Below are 19,700 nucleotides of genomic sequence, written 5' to 3' on the forward strand. Positions count from 1 at the left end.
AAAATCTTAAGTACTTAGTATCCATAGCAGCCACAAAAAAATTGCGCCAGCAAGTTGACGCTGATTAAAAACTTTTTGAGACAGTTGACGCTACAGCAAAAAAAATGCCTTACAGGAGCGTATGAAAAAAAGTAGTAGTAGAAGAAGAAGAAGAAAAACTACAGGCAAATTAGGTTAGTAGCATAGCGCCACTTGCTGGTTAGTTGAAGTGTTTGCCTGGTGCGGTGGCTGATGTGGTTACATGTGCAATTTGATTAAATTCCATGGCGAGCAACAAGCAAACAGCAAATAGCGTAAATAAACCGCAGCTGCTATGTTTCATATTATTAAATTGTTATATTTCTTAATTAATATTATTGTGCACATTCGTGCCTTTGCAATCGCGCATTTGAATTCATAACTGCCAGTCTAACAATTAAGAGTTTTAAAACATTCAGCTTTGCAGCGTTAGCTCACTGTATGCGCTTTAGCAGCCATAGAGAGCGCCACTTATTTTTATTATTCGCTTAGCTATAGCTATCAGCTTTCAACATGTTGCACTGCTTGCTGTCAGTTACTGCTTAAAACTAATAAATAAATACTCAATGTATGCAATTTATTTTATTAAACAACAAATATATTACGCTATATATTTTAATTTTTATATTTATAATTAATAATATAATGTTAATTGCTTCAAACTTTTTGTAAATAAACATGGCGGACAGCAAGAGCGCAATATGTAGAAATAGAGAGTGAGAGAGAGAGAGCGAGTAAAGGTGAGAGAGTGCGTGCTCCGGAATGCGCGCGCTTTTTCGACTTTTCATGGCAAAGGCAACAACACAAGGCTTCGTTATAAACAGGAAGCTTTCCACACATCAAGCACAATTATTGCGCGACTGCCAATCGTTGCGGCAACAACAGCAAAAGTAACGCTCAGCACTCTGGAGTGAAAAGAAAAACAAATCATAATAACGTTAGCGTTAACGTTAACATTGTGTAGTGCGGTAGGCGGGGATGTTGGTAGGGAGCGCCGCCTCCAGCGACGGCCAACTGTAAACGGTTGCCCATTCATTGTACAGAATTCATTCGGTGTGTGAGTGTTGATGAGGTTAGTTGTAAAAATCTATTGTGCGGTCTGTCGCTACGCCAACCGATAAAGAAGTTTTGTGCTGAAAATTAAACAACGATTCATTTGTTGCTAAATGTGCCAGTGTAAGCAATAAAAAGAAAGCGAAAATAAACTGTTTAAAAGCATAAAGCGACGTATGCGTGGTAGCGGCAACGTAACGAGCGCCTAGTGACGCCACAAATTGTGTTGCATACGTTTGGGCGGCCCGCGAAAAAACAGAGCGAACATGTTGGTAAGTTGAAGCGCTTTAAAGTATACTACGAAATTGTTTAAACTAGGCTAACCATTTGCTTGAAGGCCAAACCAAATTGGCGGCTATATTATTTGCAATTCTAAGTGCAAACAGTAGGCAAGATTTCCATAGTTTATTATGCATATGGTACAGCTTGTACTAGGGGCAATTAAAAATTTTCCAACAAATGATTTATTGATTTTTCCGCATTGCGAGCGTTTTGTCTGCGTATATTTTTCGGTATGCACTTTTTCCAGAGCAGCCACCCCAGCCCACCACCGGCCCGAGAAACAACAACAACAACAGCGCCACTAACAACTATTGTCGTGCTCCAAACAACCCCCAAGAACTAAAAAGCGCCAACTTCTATTTTTCCATCATCAATACATTCTCATACATAGTAGTAACAGTTGTAATTGTATTGGTATGTTTGCTATTCGAGCAGGCGCGCTATGCAGCAAAAATACCAACCCCCAGCAAACAATGCACACACTCACACCCACACACACACACACACAAGCACACGCATGCAAACTGTAGCTTTAGCATTTGAAAACTACAGCAAGCAAACGATTTTTCCCACTGGGTTGGGTGGTTGTTTTTCCTACCACCGACGCTGCCATGACGCTGCTCGCTTCTGGCTCCGGCGCATATCATAAATTTTGTGTCTATAACAATTTTTGTTATGTTGTTCAGCAGCCCACCACCCACCCACCCACTCTAAGCTACAATGAAAAACTGCAAAGGAATTGTTGCAGTTCTGAGAGCGAGAGAGCGCGTTCTCTCTCTCTCTCAACTGCAATTTTAAATTCTCAATTCACTCAAATTTGATGACGCGCTTACTCGCTCACGCTTAAAGTCGCTCTCTCTCTCTCTCTCTCTTTCGCTCTCTCTTTCGCTCTCTAAATTGAAGTGCTGTTGTTGCTGTTTTTAGTGGGCGTTGTGGGGCGTGCTTTGCATATGGTTTTAGCTTTTTATGCAACGTATGCGGCATATGTTGATGTTGCACATGCAACCCGCACTCACACCCAAAAATTCAAATGCATTTATTATATAATATGGCAATGTATTTGATTATTTTTGCAGCACAACTACCAAATAGCAATTTTAAACCCTTTTTTACCCACGTCGCTAGGCAGAAACCAAAGCGGATTAATAGCCTGTGTATATGCAATGCATGATTTATATAAATTATATATGTATATATATTATATATAACGAACGTCAAAGGCAAAGGCTGTGTGTGTGTATTTATCAATATGCAAACAGACATCTAAAATGCATAAGGGTTGGGGGTTCAAATATATTTTAAAGTAAAGCTCTGCAAGCTTAATGGCTTAATTACTTTTTCAAGCAATAAAGATTTGCATTGCAGCTTTAAAGCGTCGTTGTTCACACTGATTTTTATTCAACTGAGATTTATAACAACTGCTGACCATTTCCTGTTGCTTAAATTCCACGCTGTTCTAGCCAAATCAACACCCAATAACCAAAAGGCCGTGACTCACAAGCCAACCGCAAAATACTATAAAAAATTAAGCGGGGGCTACTGTACCCAAACAACATAAAGACAGCTGTGCCACCCACTCCCAATCCCACGCTCTCCATTTATTGCTGTTGTTGTGAGTAAATTGCGCATGCGTTACCGACGCCCCCTCGCTGAACATTAGACGTCGCCATATTGAAATTATGTTGAGCACGATCGTCAGACACCCCAACTCTATTCTGAGGGTACACCCCTGACCCCTCGAGCTGGCTTAAATGAGACGTGACCAAAGCGCAGAGCGAGAGCAAGAATTGCTGTATTCCTTGGTTCATTTTTTCAGCGTCTTGGGCTGGCGCCTCGAATCTGCATGGGAAGCCCTACGCAGCGACACTTTCTCCCACAGCCAAGGGGCTTCTTGGGACTGGTCAACAAGTTTTTGGTTTTTGGGCTCTCTGCTGATGACGACGCTTTGTAATTTACGCATTGCTTATTAAGGTGCTGGGGTTGGGTTATATCACGCACATAACTCGCAGCACAGCTCAAGGATTGTATATTATTGATCTTGAAGATCGTAGCAGCAGCAGCAGCTGCTTTCCTTATAGCCAGTGGGCCACATGTTAACCGAGCTATCGTTACTGCAAACAGGTTTCCATTATGGTTCCCTTTTTGTAATTTTGGTTGGTCGCGTCATCCGTTCGCCTCGTTGAGTGGCAATGAAGTTTAAAAGTAGGGTGCTCCATTTCGCTGGTTAACCTGTTTCTGATCTCAGTCACCTCAGTCTGTTTCTATCTCTGTCGCTGTCGCTGTCGCTGACGCCGTCGCTGATCTTCGACAGTTGTGCGCTGCTTTTAAAGGTAGTTGCGACTTCATAAAAGGGGTGGAATCAATTAGAAAATTCTAGAGAAAGCCAAATGAATAATTTTATACAACATTTATAATAAATTGATATAAACAAAAATGTGTCATTAGACAATACGCCCAAAATGCATGTGACTTGTATCTTCTCCGAAAACGCTCAAAACTTTAATGTCGATTGTAAAAAGATAATTTTTTTTTAATAATTTTAAAGTCTATCTATCCATGAAAATCAATGCCAAATTCTTCTTATTATTATTATATTATTGTTTGCTATGATATTTAAATGTCTATAATTATTGTTAATCTTATTAATGTACAACTTGGCGAGCTGGCCAGAAGCAGGGAGCAGAAAACTGGTTTAATCAATAATATAATAAAAAATAAATAAAATAAAATAATCTTAAATAAATTTAGTAAATGGCAAAAATCCAAAAGGCAAATTACAAACTCTTATCAATTTAATATCAAACTATTAACGTAATTCTAATTTTAAAATAATGTAACAAGTTTTAAGTTGAAGTCTAAAGTTATATTCCTACTTAATCTTAAAATATCGTAACTTTTGAATTGATAACATACAGAATAAGAACAAATCGATTCAAATTTTATTTCTTTGAAATTTGTTCATGTTATTTTGAAAATAATTTTTGCAAATAGAACTATGGCTATTTGTCCTTAAATTTAAGCTAAATTCTCTTTATTTTTAAATTTTTAAATGCATAAAATTTAAAGCGTACAGCATCTATAAACTTACTTAACCGTTAATTTCATTTTTCATCAACTTGAGCTTATGCATTTTTGCCCATACCGTGTCCTCCTTTTCGCCGAAAGCATCAACAAAAGCAATGCAACTTTCCGCTACAATAACAACAACAACAACAACGAAGCAACAAAATTGTTGCTTTTATGATGATGCACTAGTCGCAGCAACTTCTTCTGCTTGCGCTGCGCTGATTGCGTTCAACTTTCAATTTCATTGACTTGTTGATCTCGTTGCTGCTGCTGTTGTTGTTGTTGTTCCTGTAGTTAGTCTGTGCAAATTCTGCGCTACAAATCATTGAGGTGTTTTCCCGCATGACTCATGCAATTTGCATAGCAATGACAAAGCATTGAAGCTGTTGCTTTTTTCCCTTCTAACTGACTTCAAACTAACCTCAACCAACCCACGCCACCCAGCAGCCAACTACCTGCCCAACCTTACTAACACACACACACGCCGACACCAACACCAACACCCAAGTATGTGCATACATAAATATTCATTTGTATATTTCTGCCTCTACCTGGACCTCCTCGTAAACGAGCCCAAAAAAAATACGCGGCGACCGCGCTAATGAACGCAACAGTCAAATCGCCCCCGTCGCTGCCGTCGTTCTCCCACAATAGCAACAACAACAGCAGCGGCAACGGCGGCGCAGCAGCAGCAACCCACATGCACGAAGATCATTACCAACCAACATTTTCAACCCGCCGACGCCGACGCCGTTGGCTATGCGCGCGCATTGGGAAAAAATAAAACAACAACAACAACAAAAAGCGCAGACAGCAACAACAATAACAGAAATCAAGTTGCGCAGCGGACGCCACACAAACTGACCTGCTTCTGCGCGACAGCGCTGCCCAGAATTCTATAAGCGAGCAGAGCCAAGCCACCCTACGCAGCAACAAAAAAGAAAAAAAAAACGTGCTCTCTGGCGCTCTCTCGCTCTGCAGCCCACACACAATAACTACAACGGCAACGCATTAAAATTGAGCGCAGCCAGCTTTAAAATACACTTTGCCAACGCTATATACATACATAACTGATCGTGCTGCTATTAGCGGCATGGGTCGAGAACATGTGTGTTTTATTTATAATTTTTTCGTTATATATTGTGAGTGTATAGCGGTTGACAAGTTTGCTTGTTCTAGCTCTTATGCTCTCTAAGTTCTGGTTGCTGATACAGACAGACAAACTTGGCTAAATCAACTCAGCTTGTCTTGCTGATCAAGACACAACTTCATGATACCCCGTTTCCATTTCATTCAAATATATCAAAGTGTATAAAAACAACGTGATATGAGCGGGTGGCTTGCCGACTGCGTCGCCGGCGTCGCTGCTTGTTTGTTGCAATTTCTCTTTTAGTCGATCATTCGCTCGCTCAGTCTGTTGGAATTTCTCGTAGTGCACGGTTCGTTTCTCGCAGTGCGCGCATCGGCAAAAATTTACTAAAGCCAAAAACCAAAACACTTTGACAGCGGCCGGCGCGTGTTTTTGTCTAAGATTATAATAAATATATATTTGGCGCTCTGCTTTTTTGAATAATTGCACAGCTAATTGTGCGTGGCAGCAATTAATTGCAATAACAACAACAACAACAAGTGATTTATAAATTGAGAGTGTGTGTGTGCAAGTGCAGCAGGACAACAAGCAAAATGGCCTAAGCTGCCAAAACACAACACACACAGCTAGAAAGAGATAGAAAACTGTCAAAAAGGAAAACAAAAGGTAACTAATAAATTAGCAAAATTGCATTAAAATAGCAAGTTGTAATTAATGATTGGTAATAATTAAATATTTATTGCGGCGTCACTTATTGTCAGTTAGAACTCATCATCATCTTATGCATTACATAGAGACCAACAAAAAAATATTGAAGGCCACAGCCAACAACACAACCCACAGGTAGCGCTAGCGGCTATAAAAACCGGTTACCCAATTTCCAATTATACACAGACACACACACACACAAAAAAGTAAATAGCAGCCACTCCAACGCCCAAATAAAAAAATAACGCACAGCACTCCCAAAAAAAAACAAAAAAGAATGCACAGGCAAAGAGTGGGCACCCCTTTTGCTGTCTTTGGCTACGGCGCGCCTGTGGCAAACACAAAAGAGATGCCAGCACACATAACATGAAAACTGAGTCGCCATCGCAATTTGTCCCTCCCTCGCTTGGCGCAGTCGCGACGCTGCGCTGCAAGGGGCAAATGATAATGAATGATGTGAAACCCACCACCACTACCACCAACACCACCAGCAAACCAAACGAAACGAAAAGAAATCCTTGGCGGCAGCTTGCGTGTGTGTCCCTCTCTCCCACGCTCAGGCTAAGAGCTGCCTGCCCCCCTCTCACTCACACACCCGCACACGCACACACTTGTAGCTTCAATGGCCTTTAATTTCGCAGCAACCTGGCAACCCTGCGCGCTTGCCTACATTATCCTACTTTCTTTTCTTGCACACACACACCAATGCACATGTGTATGCTTGTGTGTGTGTGCGTATATGAGTGGGTGATGTTTTATAAAAAAATCTTTACTTTGGAGTAGCTGCTCAGCAGACAGGCAGTCAAGCGACGCCTACCTCGGCCCTACTTTTTTTTTACTTTTCTGTTTGTCACATGGCCGTTGCGCTCTTTAATTGCCGTTGCGCTCTCCCAACTTATGGCGCGACTGACCGTCGTCGTCTCGCCCGCCGCCTGCTGTTTCTGCTTCTTCTTTTCATTTCGCTGTTGTAGTTTTTTTGTTGGCTGCCTGAAACATTCGCTTGTTGTTGTTGCCTTCACACCCTCTTGTTAGTTTAGCACACACACACACACACGAACATTCGCACATTAGTGCGCTTTTGGGCCTGCAGTTCTGCGATTTCTGACGAATTTCTTACACCCACCCAACGTTTTTATACAATTTTGCATTTTGCGCGCATTCGTTATATTTCTTACTTTACTGTCTGCGTTGCCGCCCCCACAGCACGCTCTCTTGCTTTTTGTTGTTGTTGTTTACTTAGCGTCTCTTCTTTAGTTTTTATTTGTGCTGCGCTTTCATCATTTCTGCAGCAAAGGAGTTCTCGTCTCGTCTCGGCTTACAAGTGTCTCTAAACAAAAGACTGAATAGATCAGCTAAAAGCTTCAAGCTCATGCGCATGCTAGTGCTAACTTTTAGTTCAACTAACGGTACCACTAGCGCTCCCTTTTTCCGCTGCGACCCCAAATGCAAAACTTTACAAAACTAAATTACGCACTTCCCGTTTGCTGCGAGTAGAGGGAGGATCGCTGCCCAAAAAGATAGACAGTCAAGCAAATCTTTTAGTTAGGGTGGCTTGCAGAAAGACAAAAGCAAAGAGATAACAAAACGTTGCTGGACTTGTGTGTACCTGCCATGAAGAGGGTTGGCTTGCCATCTCTTTTGGTGCTCTCGACCCCAGTGCTCAACAATCTCACCAAAAAAATCACATAGGAATTTCCTGTTACAGCGCGTCGGCGACGTCGGAGTCGGCGTCACCCTCCCCCGTTTATATCGACCCGTTCTTGGCCCTAAAACCGCTGGCAAGTTACCTGCCCCGTAGAGAGTTTACCTGTTCCATAGCAGCTGTTTGTTTTTGCGGCTTTCAAGGTTTCTACTTTTTACCTGTGGCTACGATTCGAGCGCGATCGCGCGCGTCCCCTTTTCGCCAGCGAGTTCCCAGTTCCCAAGCGAGAGCCAAGCCACCCCATTGCGTGGCATTTCATCGGTTGAGTCTTTTTGTGGACCAAACCTGGGTTGGGCACTACTCTATGCCATTGGGAGGGGTATAGCGCTTAGCTTCATTATTTTCGTTTCGTTTATTTTTTTTTGGGTTGGATTTTTTATTTTTGGGCCCGCTTTTTGTTGTTGGCCCAAAAACGAGAAACTCGTCTTCAATGCGCGTCGTCGCTTTTGTGCTTTGTGATCATCATTATCTGCGTTTCGCTGCCTCATTCTATGGGGCAGAGGCCTCGTGTTGATGATGATGCTGCCGCACATTGCCATCGCCTCCTCCTACTACAATTTGCCTAAAACCTCAACCTCAACCGTTTTTCAATATACAGCCCAAAAAAGAAGAAGAGATATATGTTTGTATGTGTAGACACGAGACGACGACGTCTGCTTGAAGGTTGTTGTGAAATTTCATTATTGGGTTTCTTTCGTCGGGGTCTCTTACAATATGCGTATGTGTGTGTGTGTGTGTGTTTTACTGCCTGCTACTTCTTCTTGTTGTTGTTAATATTTTTAAGAGGCGTCCCAAGCGTCAACAATATTCAGCGCATTGGGTTTTGGGTTGGGTTTCTTAGAGTACACACACTTATATACAATACACATAGGAATAAATACATAAACTATGTGGTGCATGTGTTGGTGTCTCACATGGCCTAGAACCATCGAAATATTTTAAAGTAATCATAGGATTATCGATTAGAAATGAAGTAAAGCACTTTAAAACTTTTATATTGATATACTTGCATCTTTATATTAAAAGTTAAACACAAGTCAATTTTAATACATTTGTTGGTAAAGATCCCCGACACCTTTTCGTAATACAGATGTTAACAATTTGAATCGGTAATTATAAAGTCAAGTGTAACAAATGTTATATTTATGTATTGGTCATGCCGCCCACATGGCTTAGAGCACTTGTCAGCTGTTGGACAGACACACTCAACCCCTAAATGCCAATATGCTGGACAGCAACAGGCTGTACCCCTCCACCTCTCTCTCCCTCTTTTGCTCTCACGTTGCCTCAATTTTCTAGCAGCAGCAGCTGCAACCTGCTCAACATACCCTCAACCAGATCTGTGACAAGCAGGTTGTTGCAAGAATGTAAGAAAAATAAGAAAAAAAACCCACCCCTAAATTGAAGCAACTGCATAAATTGCTACCCCAGCAAAGAGGGGCTGAGGATCAGACAGACGTTGCACATGTTGCTCAAGTAAGAGGCAAAGATTTCATAAGAAAACGATGTAGGATGAGAAGGAGAATGAGGAGGAGGAGGAGGAGGAGGAGGGTGAAGTAGACACAGTCTAAAGCGGTACAGACACGACCCTCAATAGTCGCCATTTTCATGTTCTTCTTCTTCATACGCTGCTGCTTGGTTTCAGCGCCTGCAGTTTGGGTTGTCTGCCAGTTTATGAGGGCGCGCACCTGCCAACAGCTGCCACCGACCAACAACAACAACAACAACAACAACAGCAGCAACAGCAATAATAATAAGCATAGTTAAAAGCTGAAAGTCAGTCGACGTTTAAATATCTTGGCCCGCACTCTTGTATTGCCCTTGAAGATGTTGCTGCTGTCGCTATTGCTGCTGTTGCTGTGGTGAATGTTGGTTGCTGCTGCGCACGCCCACAAGGCATTACACACAGCAACAGCGCCAAGAGCACCACCCAAAAATCCAAAAAAACATAAATACATACACATACACATATATATATAACACATACATGCATATGTCGCTTTATAAGACGAAACCAGCTTTAAGCCCAAACGTAAAATTGCTTTGTTGTCTGTGCGCTCAAAAAGAAGACGCCAAAAATATAAAAGAAGTATAAAGCAGGCAGCAACAACAACAACAGCAGCTGCCAACGCCAACTTGTTGTTGTTGTTGTCTTTGGACTGGCCACAAAATTACCACCTGCCGCCCATATAATGCTGCTGCCGCTGCTGTTGGCTAACCAGGCGGATGTCTGAGCTGAGCAGCTGCCCAAAAAGAAAAAAATGCAAAAAAATAACAGACGCAGCTTAAAAGACAATCAAAAGCGCATACACGCACATACACACACACACAGATACATTTTGATGTTTACACGCATCTGCTTAACTGACCGACATATTTGTCAAGTCGCTTGCGCATTTTATAACACCCCTAGACTGGGACTAACTAACTAACAACGCAACAGCGACCAACCCACGCCCAACAGCAGCAGCAGCCCACACACACATACACATGTGATCTCGCTGCTGCGCCTGCGCTTTGGGCTGCGTGGGTGTGTGAAGCAGCAGCCAAAACGAAATATTAACAAAGAGCAACGACTAACAGCATACGAACATATTTGTTGTTATTGCTTTTGCTGTTGCTGTTTGCTTGTCCCACTCTGTATGTGTAAATAAAAGCGAAGATTTTATATCGCTGTCATGCGACGAGAGCAGCCACAGCTGCGGCTAGGCGCTGTTGGACACCCACCCACTTTAATGAGTGCTGACTGCGAGTTGTTAAAAGTTACAGTGGGTCAAGCATGCAAAAAGTATAAACAAAAAAATTAGTAACATCATAAAAGCAGCCAATTAAATTTTTAAATTTTTTACTATACACCTCTAATATAAAAGACTAAATATACTAATAATAAACACAAAATACTCAACACTAAATTAATGTAAACACTTTTAAAAAAAAGTTTGGTCATTGAATATTTAAAAAATCTAAAGATTCCTTTCATATTTCATTTTCAAATAAAATATAATAATAAAAAATAAATTATTATTATTCTTTATGCGCTTTTTAAGTTCTTATAATAATTTATTTCTGTCAACTTTCATCTAATATTTGCACCACTGTGCCGCCTGCTGTCTGACAATGAGCGCTTTTTAATCACTGCGTGTGGCTTTGAACTGACCAGCGAAGAAGAAGGAGCAAGAGAGGGGGGAGGCGTAGGTGTAGATTTGAGGTCTGTCATTAGCTGCGGCTGCGGCTGCTGCTGCTCTCTTGTTTGACTCTCAGTCGCTCTCTTAGCCTTTCACCGCAGCCGCACACAAATAATATTGTAGCTCACCCTGAGCTGACAGCGGGTCGACTCTACCCACGGGTGTTATAAAAAAATGCCCACACATATACAAATGCAAGCTCGCATTGTCTGTGTGTGTGTGTGTGCCTCGCAATTTAGCGCCCGTCGGCCCCACTTTGCAAAACGCAAAAGGCAATTCTGACAATTATTAACAACAATAATTGCTGTTGTAATTTAAAGAGCAAGCGAACGCAGTCAATAAGGCTTTTTACCGTTAACACACAGTCAGTCGATCGACTGGCAGCTGCGCAGCAAACGTAAAATGCGAACATCCAAAAGCGGCGACCCGACAGCTGCTTTGACAACATTGGGAGGGAGACGTGCGTGCCTTTAGATTGGACACCACACACTCTCCCCACACTCTCTCCCCACACTCTCTCTCTCACTCTCTTTCTCTTTAAGTTAGCAAAGCTTACAACCGGCATTTTTTGCTGTACAGCTGTCGACCGGTTTATGGGGTCTCTCTCTATCTCTCTCGCTGTCTGGCGATCATTTCGCTCTCAATCGTTGACTCCCCCTAAATTGCGTTGTCATTGGCGTCAACGTCGCTGTTGCTGCTGCCCAAGCTGATGTCGATTTTGTGTGTGTGTGTTGTTGTTTTCTTTTTGCACACCCACCACAGACGACGACGACGTCGACGACAGCGACTGCGGATCGTTTGTATGCGTGTGTATATATGGGCGTGTGTGAGTGTATTTGTTCTTGCTGCTGCGCGTGCTAGAGTTGTTGTAAATTGATTTTGTTGTTGTTGCTGTTGCGCCCATTTTCAGCCCACTCGCTAACGCGCCTGTTTGACGCCCGTCGTTGTTGGGTTTTTTTTTATGTATTTTTTGCTTTTTTGTGCTTTTTTTGCGGGCTGCTATTAGCAAAGCGGATGTTGTTGTTGTGCCTGCTGCCCCCAACTGAAAATAACACCCACACGCTCGTGGCTTTATGTGTTGCGCCCACTAGAGTTGACCCCAAAGGGCCTGGTGGCTTATCACAAGTCATAATAATTATAAATATATTTTATGAATTAATAAATTTTGGTTTTATGTACAAAAAATGCCACAACACTTACACTTTTCAAGCTTCAACCGCAACCAAAACTCTTTGATGATCTTGAGCTCAGACAAAGTCAAGTTTCAATCACAAAAGCAACAACAATAACAACAATAGTGCCCTTGGCTTTAAAAACCACACGCAGAGCTGTCTGTCTCGCTCTAGCATAGGCTGTGGTGGTGGGAGGGGAGAGCGAAGAAGAAAAAGAAAGGGTTAAGTTTTGCCTTGTCAGGCAGGCGCGCCGCCGCCGACCCAACAAAAGCCACACAGAGCAGCGAAAACAAATATGTGAAGTAGTCGAACGAAGAAGCAGAAGAGGAGGAGGAGGAGGAGGAAGAAGGAGAAGCAGCAAACGCCCCCAATGGCGCAGATTGTGAGGGCAACTGTAAAAAGCACACGAAGCATAAAATCAAATATGCAAAAACAACTCAAAATACGAAATATGAACTCAAAAGCAAGCAAAGAAAACGCGCTTTGCTTTGGTCTCACACACACACACACACACACACGAACAAAAGCTGTTCCCTACACCCTATGCTTTGCCTATGCTGCTCCCCCTACTGGGTGTGTTTTGTATGTCTGTGTGTATTTGAGCGTGTGTGTGTGGGTGTAACTGTTGGCTCTGGGCCATCGAAACGTGCCCAGGCAACAACAATTGTCACAAATAGAGTCTTGCTGTTGTTGTTGTTGTTGTCAGCATCCCACCAACAGCAAGAAACTAGGCGCAGTCAACATGTGGCGACCCAGCAGCCGCACCGCCAGCAATAACCAAATATGCCACCCACCCGAACAACAAAAGTGCCGCCAAAAACAAAAAGCAAAAGGCAATAGCAACAGCAACAGTTTGTTGTTGCTGGCAATTTGTCATGGGTTTTTATGAGATGCGCTTTGGAAACCTCCTCAGATTTAGAGACGCGCGCACTTCTCAATGGGTAACTTATTTTTTTATCTGCTCTCATGTGTGTGTTTTTGCATTGGGCACGTCAAGGTGTTGCTGAAGTAAAGTTATTATAAAATATGCAAGCAGCAAAGATGCTGCGCGACCCAAAACTAAAGCCTCCAACACAAGTAGGTGTGTGTGTGTGTGCGAGTATGGATATGGATGGGCGAGTGAGATAGAGGCCACAAAGAAACAAGTGGCTGGCGACAAAAGTGTCAAAAGCGATTTCGTTGACAGCAGCAAAGTAAATTGAATACAAATTAAAGTCATTAGCAATAATTAAATTATTACTAAAGCATAAACCTTACTAAATTAAAATATGTTACAAAGTAAAGTGCATAAATCAGATTGATTTATTTATAAAATTCAATATGATGCAAATATATCAAAAGAGATGGAGTAAATATTGATATGTTGATAAAATACATTTTTAAATATTTTTCAAAAACTCCATGGACATTTTTGTCGCCTTGCGCTGCCCGCACACGCTGACTCAGCTGATGCTGCTGCTGCTGCTGCGGCAAACGACGTCAGCGACAAATCAAAACCCGAATCGCATGCACGTCCCTGCCCGTTAACCCACAGTCGCTGGCCCCCCACACCCCTTAAACCCAAGGCAGGCAGGTTCCAAGCAGAGTTGCTGCTACTCTTGTTGTTGTTGTTGTTGCTTTGGTGTGTCAGCGCAGGCGATTCCCAGAATTGACGTCGTTTGTGGGGGGCTTTTGGGTATTTTGAGTGTGTGTGTGTGCCGGATGTGAAATGTGCGTTTAGCTTAGACACATTGACTAACTTTAAGCGCACGCTCTCTCTCTTTAATATACAAATCTCTTAAAGTTCTTGTTTTCTCTTTGATATTTGCAGCTAACGAAGCGCATTTGTGTAGCTAAAAGCGAGAGTAGCAATCGCCGTCGCAGCAACTTTGAAGCAACGTGCGCTCGAATCCCAGCCCCAGCCCCAGCTCCAGCCAAGGCTAAACAGTCAGAGCAATGGCAACACTAATACCAGCGAACGCAGGAAATCCAGCGAGCGCACAGACCTCAAATGTTGAGGCCACATATGAAGATATGTTCAAAGAAATTACACGTAAACTGTACGGTGAGGAGACCGGTAACGGTTTGCATACGCTCGGCACGCCGGTGGCTCAGGTGGCCACCAGTGGCCCCACAGCGGTGCCCGAGGGCGAGCAGCGCTCCTTTACAAATTTGGTAAGCAGCGAATACGCTGAATAAATTTTGAAATCAAATTCATTTTGTTTACTTTTTGTAGCAACAAATCGATCGCAACGCCGCGCCCAGCATTGAATACGAAGCGAATGCTGCAGCGGGCGGCGCCAGCGGCAACAACGTGGCCAGCTCACAGGCCAATGTAATACAACAGCAACAACAACAGCAACAGCAAACAGAGTCTGGCAACTCTGTAGTAGTCAGCGCTGCCACTGTGGTGCCGGCACCCAGTATCGCCGCCGCCGTCGGCAGCAGCTTCAAGTCCGAGGATCACCTAAGCACCGCCTTTGGCTTGGCCGCACTCATGCAGAACGGATTCGCAGCAGGCCAGGCGGGTCTGCTCAAGGCGAGCGAGCAGCAGCGCTGGGCACAGGACAACAACGATCAGCAGCAGCAGCAGCAGCAACAACAGCAGCAGCAACAGCCACAGCTAGTGCAATGGACTACGGGTGGCAAGTTGCAAAGCTATGCGCAAGTGAGTCAGCAACAGCAGCAGCAGCAGCAACAACAACAGCAGCAGCAACAACAGCAGCAACATCAGAGCACGCCCAAGTCCAAGTGAGCAACACTAACAACATTTTATTATTATTGTTACTAAACTTTGTTGCCTTAACAGAAAACATCGTCAAGATCATGGCAGCGAGCTCATCTATGCCAGTCCCTCCACCTCTGCGAATGCAGCACAGAACTTGGCACAGTCCACGCCCACCTCAGCCCAGCCCACCACCACGAACAGCAGCAGCAGCAGCGGCGGCAGCAGCAGCTCAGGTGGCAGTCGCAAGAAGAACGCCGCAGCCCAAGCCGCCGCCGCCGCCAATGGCGTGCACATTGTCAAGCGCTACGCCTGCACCCACTGTCCCTACTCGACGGATCGTCGGGACTTGTACACGCGCCACGAGAACATACACAAGGATGAGAAGCCCTTTCAGTGCTATGCCTGCCTCAAGCAATTCAACCGCGCCGATCATGTCAAGAAACATTTTCTGCGCATGCATCGCGAGCTGCAGTACGATATCAATAAGACGCGTCGTCACGTCAGCGCCGGCAGCAGCAGCAGCAGCAGCGGTGGCGTCAATAGCGCCAGTGGTGCACATCATGCTGGCGGACGTGGCAATGTGACCATCAATGCTACGGGCGTGAACATAGACAATGCCTTCTTGGAGGCACAGCGTCATCCCACCTCAACCAGCCTCAGCATTGTGGAGACCATCGAGGCGGTGGCCTCTGCCGCCGACATGCCGCTCGCACAGCTCAAGCAGGAGAAACTCGACGATGGCGTGCTGCCATTGCATCTGGTGCAGCAGCAGCAGCAACAGCAACAACAACAGCAGCAGCAACTGCAGCAGCAACAGCAGCAGCAGCAACAAGCTGTGGCCAGCTCTAGTTCTGGCTCCAGCAGCAGCGTTGCCGCTGGCAGCTCAGGCAATGGTCTACTCAAACCAAAGCGTGAGAAGCGCTTCACCTGCTGCTACTGCCCCTGGTCCGGGGCAGACAAGTGGGGACTCAAGCGTCATCTGAATACGCATACAAAGCCGTTTGTTTGCCTGCTCTGCGATTACAAAGCGGCGCGCTCCGAGCGCCTCGCCACGCATGTGCTCAAGGTGCACAATAAACGCGCCTGCAGCAAGTGCTCCTACCTAGCCGACACCCAGGAAGAGTTCCAGGTTCACATGAGTGATGTGCAGTAAGTACAAACAGCTAAATGCTTAACTAGTTTGGGTCTCAAAATTGTTGCCCACAACTCTCTATTTCTCTCTATCTCTCTCTCTCTTGCTGCCTCAGTCCGCATGATAATCGACCCGCGCGCAGCAACAGCAGCAGCAATAACAACAACAACAACAACAGCAATAACAATAATAACAATGGCAACAACAATAGCAACAATAATGCCAATCAGAATCTGAACGTCCTACGTACCATTGGCAACACTCTGGTGGCCAATAATCAACTAAACACCTTTCACAATGCGGGCAACGCTTTTGGGTAACTCTTTCTCTCTCTCTGAATCTCACACTCCACACCACACCCACAAATTAAAAACCTAGCAAGCTCTCCTAACTGTTGTTACTACCCTCGTTCTCGTTCTCGACCCTTCCACAAATTAAATTCAGCGCCTCTAGCGGCCAAACCGTCAGCAATGTGAGCGGCAGCGGCGCCGTTACCATCTACACCACCACTACCAATGAGGGCGTGGCTGGTAGCGGCGGCGGAGGGAACATCACGGGCGGTCCACTGCAGGAGATCATTGTGAATCCCACCTCGATGGTGGGTTGGCGTTTGAGCGCTAATGGCTCGTTGATACCACCGCATGATCTACTCACCGGCAGTCTACCGAATGCCGCGACACAGAAACGCGGCTCGGAGCGTTTATTTCAATACCTCGAAGCCGAGGGCAGCGATCCGGAGGACTATGCGCGGTACTTAAATGAAACTTAATTCATTTCTATTTTTCATTTTACATTGTCCTTTGCCGCACATTTCGTTTTTATTATTACTTTTGTGTTGTTGTCCCTTTTATTTCATGTTTTGTTTGCATTGTTGCCAACTTTCAGCTTTTATGTTGTTGCGCTGTTGCCAATTTTCTTCATTTTTTTATTTGCGCATTACTTTCTTGAATTACTTACTAACATTTAAATTATTTATTTTACAGTCTGCTTAAAATGGACGCCATAAGTCGCAATACAGCTTCGGTCGCTCAGGATTTTCATAAAGCGGGAGGCGTGCACGAGTTGAAAATACCAGCTAATCATCAACTCCTGTTCAATAATAAACTGCCTTCGCAATGGACGACACGAGAGGCTGCTGCGCTCTTACACAGCCTCAGCAACATGGGCAGCCATAACAGCAGCAGCAACATTGCTCAGCGACAGAAGTTTGGCAACCTGCGCGCTCGACAACACTCAACGGGTGAGGATGATGAGAATACGCCCTCGTCGGCTTCATCGTCCTCCTACTCGGGCGATGAGTTCAATATGTCATCAAGCACATCGCCCATGAAGCTATCGCGTCATGGCAAGAGTTTGCGTGCCAGCGATGAGGAGCAGCAACAGCAAATCAACAGCAAGGCGATGGCAACGGCATTTCTGGAAGCGGCTGCCTATGAGCAGACGGCCATTGAGTTGCTGGCCAGCAAGCGTAAGATCAAAATTGAGAACGATGAGGATCAAGAGAATCAACAACAACAGCAGCAACAACAACAGCAACAGCAGCAGCAGCGTGTGCAGCTTATTAAATCGTCTCCCGCGTATAAACTAAACAACAACAACAACAATAACAATAACCATAGTAATAACAACAATAACAACAGTAACTATTATAAAGAGAAAACACATAGAAATGCCGTTCATCGTCGCCAGGATGATAAAGAGAACAGCAGCAACAGCAGCAGCAGCAGCAGTAGCAATGCTGTTAGTGTAGCAGCAGCAACTGCTGCAGCAACAGCACCAATTAGCAACAGCAACTCAACCACAAACTTTCTCACACAAATGGAATATCAGAATCTCAATCGCATTGGCACCGAATTTCAAAACTATGTTAAGGACATTATCAATAAATATTATGCAGCTGAGACGCCGCTTATGTTGGCTGCCGCAGCAGCAGCGCTGCCCACAGCAACCACAACGGGACAGCAGCAGCGCGAGCAGCAGTTGTCGCCAGGCAAACGACGACGTCTGCTGAGCGAAACTGAAGAGTATATTGAATATCTGCGCAACAAAGAGGACATCACGCTCACCATTACGCCCAAGCTGCCAACGCCAACGCCCTCAGCAGCTCCGCAGCCGCAGCCACAATCGCTGCTGAAGCGTCAGCTTGACTTGTCGGCGCCGCGCAAGAGTCCCAAGAAGCCAGCAGCACCAACAGCTGTTCATCAGCAGCAGCAGAGCAACGCCAGCAGCAGCTGCGCAGCCAACGCACCACGCAAGTCGCTTAATCAGCTGGCAACGCTGCTGCCGCTGCTGGCAGATGCTGCAAGTCGTCAAGAGTACTTGGCAGCGCCTTTGGACTTTAGCAAAAAGTCCGAAGCAGAGTCAGCGCGCAGCTCGCGCAAGCAGGCGCAGCCGAAGAAGATTCGGCTCACACCCGAAGCTGTCGTCGCCATGCTGCGCGATAAGCATTTGAATCGTATGGGACAGCAGAAATTGGGCTGCGCCAGCTGCTCAGCTGGTGGTGGCGTCAGTCGTCGTGGCATTAGCTTTAACTATCATACGCTGGGCTCGTTGGCGCTGCATCGCTATTGGAAGCATGGCGCTTTGAAAACGGCGGCCCACAGCTGCAAACAGTGCAGCGCACAGTTTGGGCGGCACTATAGTTTGCAATTGCATCGTCGACTTAAGCATGCCAAACTGTAAGCTCTCTCTCACCTTATGATAATTCGCTCTCTCAAGTTTGCTTGCCATATAAATTTTATTCTCTATGTATTATTAGGCAAAACGCGTTGCAAATTTACTAGAAAGAAATACACGAATATAATTGCATTTATTTGTTAAATTTTAAGTTGTGATGTACCTGAAATATGATTTCTTTAAAAAAAAAATATGAAAAAATGAAAACTGAGCAAATACAACTCGAGAACATGATGTAAATTTGCAAAAACGATTATAATGAATTTCATATTATATTAGTTGTATAAGTTTTGTGGTTATGTAAAGCACTTACACACACACACTCATAAACACATACACATAAATTTAAACACACACACACACACGCTTGTGTAATACTCACGCTTTAGTGTTAAAAGACATGAACAAAAGTTATACTTAAATATTTATAAATGAACAATTTAACTTAAGTTTCGTTACAAAATGATTTTGTGAATTAAAATAGCTTTAACTTTTTGCCATTATTTAGTTCGATTACGAGTATAAATTTTTGCCATTTTTTTTACAATTATATTGCCTTAGTTTTTGATGCCTAAGTTCGGTTTTAAATTTAAGAGAAATGAAAACCTCAATACCTTTTTGCCTTATTTTTAATTTTTACATTAAGCTTTAAACACCAATATAATTATGAAAATATACATTTAGTTTTAGTTATTAGTTTTTGAAGCAAATGCCACGCCCACAGTCTACATACGGCAAACAGCAAAGTCTATATACAAATATTTAACGAAAAAGTAACCAACGTCAAACAAGATCTACATACATATATATAACTAACTGTACGTGTAGTTGTATTTATGATTTTATCAAAGAAAGCATTACTAAACAAAATACTCATACAAAATACATTAAATATACAATACATACACA

The 19,700-nt window shown here is 43.9% G+C and overlaps 1 protein-coding gene across 5 annotated transcripts; it reads left to right on the forward strand.

Moving 5' to 3' along the window:
* Positions 1-907: 907 nt before the first annotated feature.
* Positions 908-19,268, forward strand: LOC108596907 (protein charlatan). 5 transcript variants are annotated; one of them, XM_017983104.1, is made up of 7 exons: positions 908-1,343; positions 14,087-14,430; positions 14,492-15,006; positions 15,065-16,132; positions 16,231-16,431; positions 16,560-16,865; positions 17,099-19,268. In XM_017983104.1, the coding sequence occupies exons 2-7, from the start codon at positions 14,212-14,214 to the stop codon at positions 18,795-18,797; spliced, it is 4,008 nt and encodes a 1,335-aa protein (XP_017838593.1). In that variant the 5' UTR covers positions 908-1,343; positions 14,087-14,211; the 3' UTR covers positions 18,798-19,268. The 5 variants fall into 5 exon arrangements, with proteins under 5 accessions (XP_017838593.1, XP_017838597.1, XP_017838592.1 ...); XM_017983103.1 differs by lacking the exon at positions 908-1,343 and adding an exon at positions 5,967-6,175; XM_017983105.1 differs by lacking the exon at positions 908-1,343 and adding an exon at positions 5,967-6,175 and having other exon boundaries at positions 16,569-16,865.
* The last annotated feature ends 432 nt before the right edge of the window (positions 19,269-19,700 follow it).

This window comes from Drosophila busckii, chromosome 2R, assembly GCF_011750605.1.
Source record: "Drosophila busckii strain San Diego stock center, stock number 13000-0081.31 chromosome 2R, ASM1175060v1, whole genome shotgun sequence".
Classification (NCBI taxonomy): Eukaryota; Metazoa; Arthropoda; class Insecta; order Diptera; family Drosophilidae; genus Drosophila; species Drosophila busckii.

What these genes read in the sequence shown, in the direction of transcription:
- LOC108596907 (XM_017983104.1), top strand. Translation starts at nt 14,212, where the DNA reads ATGGCAACACTAATACCAGCGAACGCAGGAAATCCAGCGAGCGCACAG. An exon ending in CAGAGCACGCCCAAGTCCAA is followed by an intron (nt 15,007 to 15,064) that starts GTGAGCAACACT and finishes TTGCCTTAACAG; the next exon opens with AAAACATCGTCAAGATCATG. An exon ending in GTTCACATGAGTGATGTGCA is followed by an intron (nt 16,133 to 16,230) that starts GTAAGTACAAAC and finishes TTGCTGCCTCAG; the next exon opens with TCCGCATGATAATCGACCCG.